The sequence below is a fragment of the Petromyzon marinus genome, chromosome 42 (assembly GCF_048934315.1).
Source record: "Petromyzon marinus isolate PM22_M1 ecotype Great Lakes invasive population chromosome 42, UKy_Petmar_22M1.pri1.0, whole genome shotgun sequence".
NCBI lineage: Eukaryota > Metazoa > Chordata > Hyperoartia > Petromyzontiformes > Petromyzontidae > Petromyzon > Petromyzon marinus.
In genome coordinates, this window is record NC_133708.1 from 2276734 (window position 1) to 2286277 (window position 9544).

General features: G+C 61.3%; 1 protein-coding gene across 1 annotated transcript in view; it reads left to right on the forward strand.

The window, feature by feature from the left end:
• LOC116951144 (twinfilin-2-like) overlaps positions 1-9544 on the forward strand; it is a 36090-nt gene extending 26546 nt beyond the window's left edge. Inside the window, exons 6-9 of the mRNA XM_032969601.2 lie at positions 2314-2439; positions 5083-5233; positions 6852-6973; positions 8397-9544. Coding sequence (XP_032825492.2) covers positions 2314-2439; positions 5083-5233; positions 6852-6973; positions 8397-8564 — 567 coding nt within the window. The 3' untranslated portion in view covers positions 8565-9544. The remainder of the gene's footprint in view (positions 1-2313; positions 2440-5082; positions 5234-6851; positions 6974-8396) is intronic.

Sequence of the window (9544 nt, forward strand, 5' to 3'; positions counted from 1 at the left end):
TTGTTGGAGGGCGACTGCCTCCAACTGCCCAGTAGCATCCTTCACGAGCCTCCTCCACAGAGGCCGATCTTGACACCGCTGGTACCAGTCATCGGCAAGTCCACTCAGCTCCACGTCCTCCTGCACCACATCACTCCATCTCTTCTCTAGCCCGTGCCGCGCCCGCTTAGCCCCCTCAATCCGGCCAAACAAAAGCTGTTTCGGCATGCGGTGGCTGGGCATGCGGGCTACATGACCCAGCCATCGCAGCCTTGCCTGCCGGAGGAGCTCACCGATGGGACCCTGCCCAGATCTTTCAAGGATTTGTGAGCTCCTCACACAATCCTGTCTGGTTAAACCCAGGATGGATCGTAGGCAGGCCAGCCTAAATGTTTCTAACCGGCGAAGATGTTCCATTAGGGGGGTCCACGTTTCGCAAGCGTAGAGAAGGGAGGGAATAACCGTGGCCGAGAAGACCTGAAGCTTAGTGCGGAGCGACAGACCAGGTAGCTTCCACACAGCGTTACACAACCGATGAAAAGATATTGCCGCTCGACTGATTCGGAGTGAGACCTCTGCTGTTAAACTGGAGCCGGTCATAAGCACACTGCCCAGGTATGGGAAACTCTCCACTCTCTCCACAACTGCCCCATCACCGATTGGGAGTTGTGGGGGTGGAGTGTTCGATGGTACAAAATACCCAGGCAGGTGCTTAGTTTTGGTGGGTCTGATGGTAAGGCCCCATCTCTTAGTAGCACGCTCCAGTCTCAGCAGCAGCGTCTCCAACTCCTCCTCTGAGCAGCTATTACCAAATCATCGGCATACATAACGTGGTTGAGCAATAGGGAGCCATCCCTTGACCGCACCCGGGCATCGATCAGCCTCCCATTATATCTTTACCATATGGAGATTCCCCCAGTACAGCTATTGAAGGCTTCACGAACTACGTCGTCAAATTAGATGTTAAATAATGTGGGAGCCAGAGGACATCCCTGTCGCACCCCAAGGTGTACAGGGAATGGCTCTGACTCCCGGCCACGTAGTTTTTCCCGGGCCCGCTCACCATCATGAAGGTCCTTAATGATCGTGAGCAGAGGGCCAGGTACTCCAAAAGCACGAAGAACAACCCAGAGCCCAGGCCTACTGATGGTATCATAGGCCTTGACCAGGTCAGCAGACACTCACACACAGACACGCGCACACAGACACACGCGCACAGACACGCACGCACAGACACGCACGCACAGACCGCACGCACAGACACGCACACACAGACACACACAGACACGCACACACAGACACTCACACACAGACACGCACACACAGACACGCACACACAGACACACACGCACAGACAAGCATGCACAGACACGCACGCACAGACACTCACACACAGATACGCACACACAGACACTCACACACAGACACGCACGCACAGACACGCACACACAGACACGCACACACAGACACTCACACACAGACACGCACGCACAGACACGCGCGCACAGACACGCGCGCACAGACACGCACACACAGACACGCACACACAGACACGCACACACAGACACGCACACACAGACACGCACACACAGACACGCGCGCACAGACACGCGCACACAGACACGCGTACACAGACACGCGCACACAGACACGCGCACACAGACACGCACACACAGACACGCGCGCACAGACACGCGCACACAGACACACGCGCACAGACACGCACGCACAGACACGCGCGCACAGACACGCGCACACAGACACGCGCACACAGACACGCGCACACAGACACGCGCACACAGACACGCGCACACAGACACGCGCACACAGACACGCGCACACAGACACGCGCACACAGACACGCGCACACAGACACGCGCACACAGACACGCGCACACAGACACGCGCGCACAGACACGCGCGCACAGACACGCGCGCACAGACACGCGCGCACAGACACGCGCGCACAGACACGCGCGCACAGACACGTACGCACAGATACGCACAGCAGACACAGACACACACAAGACACGCACGCACAGCAGACACTCGCGCACAGACACGCACGCACAGACACACACAAGACACTCACACACAAGACACTCACACACAGACACGCACACACAGACACTCACACACAGACACTCACACACAGACACACACAAGACACTCACACACAAGACACTCACACACAGACACTCACGCACATCCACGCACAGCAGTCGCACGGTGGTGCCCTGCTGGGAAAGCAGCGTGAGCCGGCGTGAGTGAGATCACCGGTCCCGGCCCGTCTCTCGCCCCCCCCCCCCGTCCAACGCCACCCTCCCCGTGCAGGTGAAGACGGACATCAGCGTGGACAGCAAACAGCAGACGCTGCAGGGCGTCTCCTTTCCCATTCAGGAGCGGGCGCTGCAGGCGCTGCAAAGGTTCAGCAAGGGAGAGGTCAACTACGTGCAGCTGGTGCGGGCAACCCCATGGGCGTGGACGCGACGCGCGCTCGGTTCGGGACGACCCGGGTTCGATTCCCGCTCGCGGCCAACACCAGTGACGATTATCTGAACCGGTCCCGGGCCTCCCCTAGGTCGACTCAGCCTCAAATGAGTACCTGGTGCGGTGTGTAAACATCGCCACTAGGGAGACAAAGGCGGTAGGGCGTGGTGCTGGCCACCCACCCCCACGTGTGCCGTTCCGGCCTTCATAGGTGCTGCTCGCTAACAGCACTTGCCCCTACAGTCTGTTAAGGCTACACGGGGGATCTTTGTTTGATCTTTGTTACCGTGCGCGCTAGCGTGTGGGGAGCGGTGGTGTAGGGGTCAGCACGCCGCGCTCCGAACCCGGCAACCCGGGTTCGATTCCCGCTCGCGGTCAACGTCGGTGACGATTATCTGAACCGGTCCTGGGCCTCCCCCAGGTCGACTCGGCCTCAAGTGAGTGCGCAGTGTGTAATAAACATCGCCACTCGGGAGACAAAGGCGGTCGGGCGTGGTGCTGGCCACCCACCCCCACGTGTGCCGTTGCCAGCCTTCATAGGCGCTCGCTAACAGCACTTGCCCCGACAGTCTGTTGCAGGCTACACGGGGGATCTTTGCTGCCACGGCTCTTTAAGACTGCTCGGTCGGCAAAGGATTTGCACTGCCGATGAGTTGTTTGGTATCGCACGGCCACCGTCCTCGGCCGCTGCTGTGAAACTGCTGCGGCCTGCGTGTCTGTGCGAAAGGCCACCGGCGCCTTCCCTTGCGGCAACAGCCCCCGTGCTGTGGGGACATCGAGCTCCGGTCGTCCTCGCTGCAGCGTCGCCTCTTAGCTGCCCATCGAGCAAAGGCGGGCGCCGCATCGTCCCGCTCGCAGATGCGCTTCTGCGGCCGTCTGGAACGCTCTTCCCATATTTGGAAGCCGCTGGAGCTATGCACTTTTAAATCTTGATTGAAAACTCATTTCTTTTTCAACTGCTTTTCGTGCTTTGGTTTGTTGTCCTTCGCCCGCACCTCCCGATTTCGGACGGTTGTTTACGTGCGGTGCGACAGAACCGGTTACCGGTTCATGAAGTCAGGGACCAGTAAATCATTCCGATGGAATTCTAGTGAGGAACAGAAGCGGTTCATGCTCACCGCTGCACCACCCACCGTGGTAACACGCCTCGCGTTTACCGCTCCAGAAAGTTTTTTGTACTTGCGGTAAACCGGTACTAACCGGTTAATGACCGGTTCTGTTAGTGCGGTTACAGGTGACGCAAACAAACGGTTGTAGGAAGTGGCGTGGGGAGCGGTGGCACAGCGGTTAGCGCTTCGCTGCCCTACGAACCCGGCCACCAACATCGGCGACGATCGTCTCGGGCGGCGTGCGTGGCGAGTGTGAGAGTGTGTGAACGTGCTTGCGATTGTGCGAGCGGGTGTCAGAGCGTGCGTGTGAGCGGGTGTCAGAGCGTGTGTGCGGGTGTCAGAGCGTGTGTGCGAGTGTCAGAGCGTGCGTGCGAGCGGCTGTCAGAGCGTGCGTGCGAGCGGGTGTCAGAGAGTGTGTGCGAGTGTCAGAGCGTGCGTGCGAGTGGGTGTCAGAGCGTGCGTGTGAGCGGGTGTCAGAGCGTGTGTGCGAGTGTCAGAGCGTGCGTGCGAGTGGGTGTCAGAGCGTGCGTGTGAGCGGGTGTCAGAGCGTGTGTGCGAGTGTCAGAGCGTGCGTGCGAGTGGGTGTCAGAGCGTGCGTGTGAGCGGGTGTCAGAGCGTGCGTGCGAGCGGGTGTCAGAGCAGGTGTCAGACCGTGTGTGCGAGTGTCAGAGCGTGCGTGCGTGCGAACGTGTGTGCGAGCGGCTGTCAGAGCGTGCGTGCGAGCGGCTGTCAGAGCGTGCGTGTGAGCGGGTGTCAGAGAGTGTGTGCGAGTGTCAGAGCGTGCGTGCGAGCGGGTGTCAGAGCGTGTGTGCGAGTGTCAGAGCGTGCGTGCGAGTGGGTGTCAGAGCGTGTGTGCGAGCGGGTGTCAGAGCGTGCGTGCGAGCGGGTGTCAGAGCGTGTGTGTGAGTGTCAGAGCGTGCGTGCGAGTGGGTGTCAGAGCGTGCGAGTGAGTGTCAGAGCGTGCAAGTCGGTGTCGGAGCGTGCGTGCGTGCGTGCGAGCGTGTGTGCGAGTCAGTGTCAGAGCGTGCGGGCGAGTGAGTGTCAGAGCGAGTGTCAGAGCGTGCGTGTGAGCGGGTGTCAGAGCGTGTGTGCGAGCGAGTGTCAGAGCGTGCGAGCGGGTGTCAGAGCGAGTGTCAGAGCGTGCGTGCGAGTGAGTGTCAGAGCGTGCGAGCGGGTGTCAGAGTGAGTGTCAGCGTGCGTGCGTGCGTGTGAGCGGGTGTCAGAGCGTGCGTGCGTGCGAGTGTCAGAGCGTGCGTGCGAGTGAGTGTCAGCGTTCGTGCGTCCGCATGCTCGCTGATCGTCGACGTTCACGTCCGGACCACTCGCCCGCGCGCACGTGCGCCCCCTGCAGTAGAATTTGTCACGCGGTCGGCGTTTGTCGCGTGTCCGCGTCGGAACTTGCTTTGGCGGCGTGCGTGGCCAACCGCGCCAATCGGACCTTCGTCCGGCGGGTTCTGCGTTGGCCAAATCGCCGGCCGTGGTTGGATTTTGTCGTTGCTCGCAGTCGGTGGACCTGGACAAGGAGACGATCAACCTGGAGCACGCGAAGAAGATCTCCGTGGCTGAGCTGCCGCGCTGCGTGCCGGAGGACGCCGCACGCTACCACTTCTTCATCTTCCCACACTCGCACGAGGGGGACCGCCTCGAGTCCACCGGTAGGCGGGGGGGGGTGGTGACGGCGCAGCAGCACCACCACTCTACAGCACCACCACCACTCTACAGCACCACCACTCTACAGCACCACCACCACCACTCTACAGCACCACCACCACCACTCTACAGCACCACCACCACCACTCTACAGCACCACCACCACTCTACAGCAGCACCACCACCACTCTACAGCACCACCACCACCACTCTACAGCACCACCACTCTACAGCACCACCACTCTACAGCACCACCACCACCACTCTACAGCACCACCACCACCACTCTACACCACCACCACCACCACCACTCTACAGCACCACCACCACCACTCTACAGCACCACCACCACTCTACAGCACCACCACCACTCTACACCACCACCACCACCACTCTACAGCACCACCACCACCACTCTACAGCAGCACCACCACCACTCTACAGCACCACCACCACTCTACAGCACCACCACCACTCTACACCACCACCACTCTACAGCACCACCACCACTCTACAGCACAACCACCACCACTCTACAGCACAACCACCACCACTCTACACCACCACCACTCTACAGCACCACCACCACTCTACAACACCACCACCACTCTACAGCACCACCATCACTCTACAGCACCACCACCACTCTACAGCAGCACCACCACTCTACAGCACCACCACCACTCTACAGCACCACCACCACTCTACAGCAGCACCATCACTCTACAGCACCACCACCACTCTACAACAGCACCACAACCACCACTCTACAGCACCACCACCACTCTACAGCACCACCACCACTCTACAGCACCACCACCACTCTACAGCAGCACCACCACCACTTTACAGCACCACCACCACCACTCTACAGCACCACCACCACCACTCTACAGCACAACCACCACCACTCTACAGCAGCACAATCACCACTCTACAGCACCATCACCACCACTCTACAGCACCACCACCACTCTACAGCAGCACCACCACCACTTTACAGCACCACCACCACTCTACAGCACCACCACCACCACCACTCTACAGCAGCACCACCACCACTCTACAGCAGCACCACCACCACTCTACCGCACCACCACCACTCTACAGCAGCACAACCACTCTACAGCAGCACAACCACTACTCTACAGCGGCACACTCCACAGCACCACGACCACCACTCTACAGCAGCACAACCCCACCCTGTAGCAGCACAACCAACCACCACTCTACAGCAGCACAGCCCCACCCTGTAGCAGCACCACCACCACTCTACAGCAGCACCACCACCACTCTACAGCAGCACAACCACTACTCTACAGCGGCACACTCCACAGCACAACCAACCACCACTCTACAGCAGCACAGCCCCACCCTGTAGCAGCTCACCTCCATGTGTCCCCATCCCCCTCACCCCTCCAGGGTTTAAGGCCCCAGGGGCCTCAGGGTTTATGTTCTGTGGGTTCAGAGTCAGACCACACCCTGGGCAGGCCCCTACAGCTGGCTGGCTCTCTGGCCCCCCACCCCCTGCCTCCGCTGCTCCCAGCGGCCGTGTGAACACTGCAGCCTGATGCCCCCCCCCCTGCTCCCCCGACCTCCCCCTGCCCGCCCTGCCCCCCACAGTGTTCATCTACTCGATGCCCGGGTACAAGTGCAGCATCAAGGAGCGGATGCTCTACTCCAGCTGCAAAGGGCCACTCATCGACACGGTGGAGCAGAAGCTGGGCCTGGACATCGCTCGCAAGGTGAGGGCGGGCGAGAGAGAGAAAGTGAGAGTGAGTGAGCGAGCGAGTGGGGGGGGGGGAGGCGGGGAGAGAGAGAAAGTGAGAGGGAGACAGTGCAGGTTAGGGAGAGAAGACCAGAGGAAGTGATGGAGAGGGAGGGGGGAGAGAGAGAAAGTGAGAGTGAGTGAGTGAGCGAGACAGCGCAGGAGAGAGAGAAGACCAGAGGAAGTGATGGAGAGAGTGGGGAGAGAGAGAAAGTGAGAGTGAGTGAGTGTGACAGTGCAGGTTAGAGAGAGAAGACCAGAGGAAGTGATGGAGAGAGGGAGAGAGAGAAAGTGAGAGCGAGTGAGTGAGACAGTGCAGGTTAGAGAGAGAAGACCAGAGGAAGTGATGGAGAGGGAGGGGAGAGAGAGAAAGTGAGAGCGAGTGAGCGAGCGAGCGAGACAGTGCAGGTTAGAGAGAGAAGGAGAGAGCGAGAGAAAGGGAGGGAGCGGTTGACGGCGTGGCATCCGCAGCGCCGTCTTAACCTGGGGTGCACGCACCCCCTGTGGGTGCCCCTTTGGGTGCCCCTGTGGGCATCTCGCACCCCCTGTGGGTGCCCCTGTGGGTGCACGCACCCCCTGTTGGTGCGAGATGCCCACAGGGGGTGTGAGACATGTCCAGAGAGACACCCGTGGTTGTTATATTTCCGTCATCGCCCTGTGCGATGACTGCGATGCTACGCCGAGGCAGCCGCCACGAGGACCGATCATTGCGACTCGCGTGGGACCGTGGATCCGTTAGCTCGACCGCGCTGCGTCCAATCCACGTTCTGAGGACGCTGCCGTGGCGCTGTCGGAGGTCGCCCCGGACGTGCCGCACCGCGGGCTGGCACAACAACAAGTTGCAGCGCGTGGTTTGAAGCTTGCACGTGTGTGTGTGTGTGCGTGTGTGTGTGTGCGTGTGTGCGTGTGTGTGTGCGTGTGTGTGTGCGTGTGTGTGTGCGTGTGTGTGTGTGCGTGTGTGTGCGTGTGTGTGTGTGTGTGCACGTGTGTGCGTGTGTGTGCGTGTGTGTGTATGTGTGTGTCCGTGTGTGTGTGTGTGTGCGTGTGCGTGTGTGTGCGTGTGTGTGCGTGTGTGTGCGTGTGTGTGTGCGTGTGTGTCCGTGTGTGTGTGTGTGTGCGTGTGCGTGTGTGTGCGTGTGTGTGCGTGTGTGTGTGTGTGCGTGTGCGTGTGTGTGTGCACGTGTGTGCGTGTGTGTGCGTGTGTGTGTATGCGCACGTGTGTGCGGCATGTGCACGTGTGTGTGCACGTGTGTGTGTGTGCGTGCGTCTGTGTGTGTGTGTGCACGTGTGTGCGGCATGTGCACGTGTGTGTGCGTGCGTCTGTGTGTGTGTGTGCACGTGCGTGCGTGCGTCTGTGTGTGTGTGTGCACGTGTGTGCGTGTGTGTGCACGTGCGCTCAGATCGAGATTGAGAACCGCGACGAGCTGACGGAGGACTTCCTGTACGAGGAGGTGCACCCCAAGCAGCACGCCTACAAGCCGGCCTTCGCCAAGCCTCGTGGCCCCACGGGGAAGCGGGGCGTCAAGAGGATCACCAAGAGCCCGGGGGAGGGCGGCGGCGACGACTAGGGGGGGGGCGGGGGGGGGGCGGGGGGGTGAGCTGAACGACGAGGTGGCGGCGAGCGGGGTGGGACGTCGTGGGACGTCGTGGGACGTCGTGGGACGTCGTGGGACGTCGTGGGACGTCGTGGGACGTCGTGGGACGTCGTGGGACGTCGTGGGACGTCGTGGGACGTCGTGGGACGTCGTGGGACGTCGTGGGACGTCGTGGGACGTCGTGGGACGTCGTGGGTCGTCGTGGGGGTCATCGCGTGGGTGTAAAGTTGGCGACGGGGTGCGACCGGCGAGCCGTCTCGCTCGCGGTCCACGCCGGCGACGCCGATCCTCGGCGCTCCGTCTCCCGGGGGCGGCCGTTCCCGCCCCTCCCCCGCCCACCCCCGCGTTACCCTCGCGACACAATCGAAAGGCACCTTTTTCCGTGGGGGGGCCCGGAGCAACGGACGGAGACTTGACACGAACATCTCCGCTCCCGTCCCCCGGATCTCCGTGAAGCCCAAATATCAACCCGGCACCGCGCATCAATCGCAATATCCAACGTTTTTATTTCCGCCAAGTCTTTTTCCCCACCCCTTCGAGTTTCACTTTGGCTCTGCCACGCCGCCGGTGCGGCCGCCGGCGTCCCGTTGGCTCGATGGCGTCGCCAGGACGACAAACGCCTCCCCCCGTGACCTTCAGCGCCCCGTGGTATCGTCCAGATATCCGCGTCGTCACAGCAACACGCCGCGGTGTAGGGGAGCGGGCCGTGCGTGTTCTGGGGGGCCCGCCACCCCCCCCCCCGTACCTCCGCGTACGACGCACGGCGGCGACGACGTTCCGGCTCGCTCGGGAAGGGAAGGGAAGCGGAGGGGGGGGGGGGGGGGGTGAGGGGGCGGGGGCGGAACGTCTACAGTTTCATCGGTTTCTGTTTGTCCACGGACGGCGACGCCGGCGGTGGAGGAGCCGATCTCGGTGCTCGCCGATGGACCAGGCCTCAACATTTGACCGGTGGG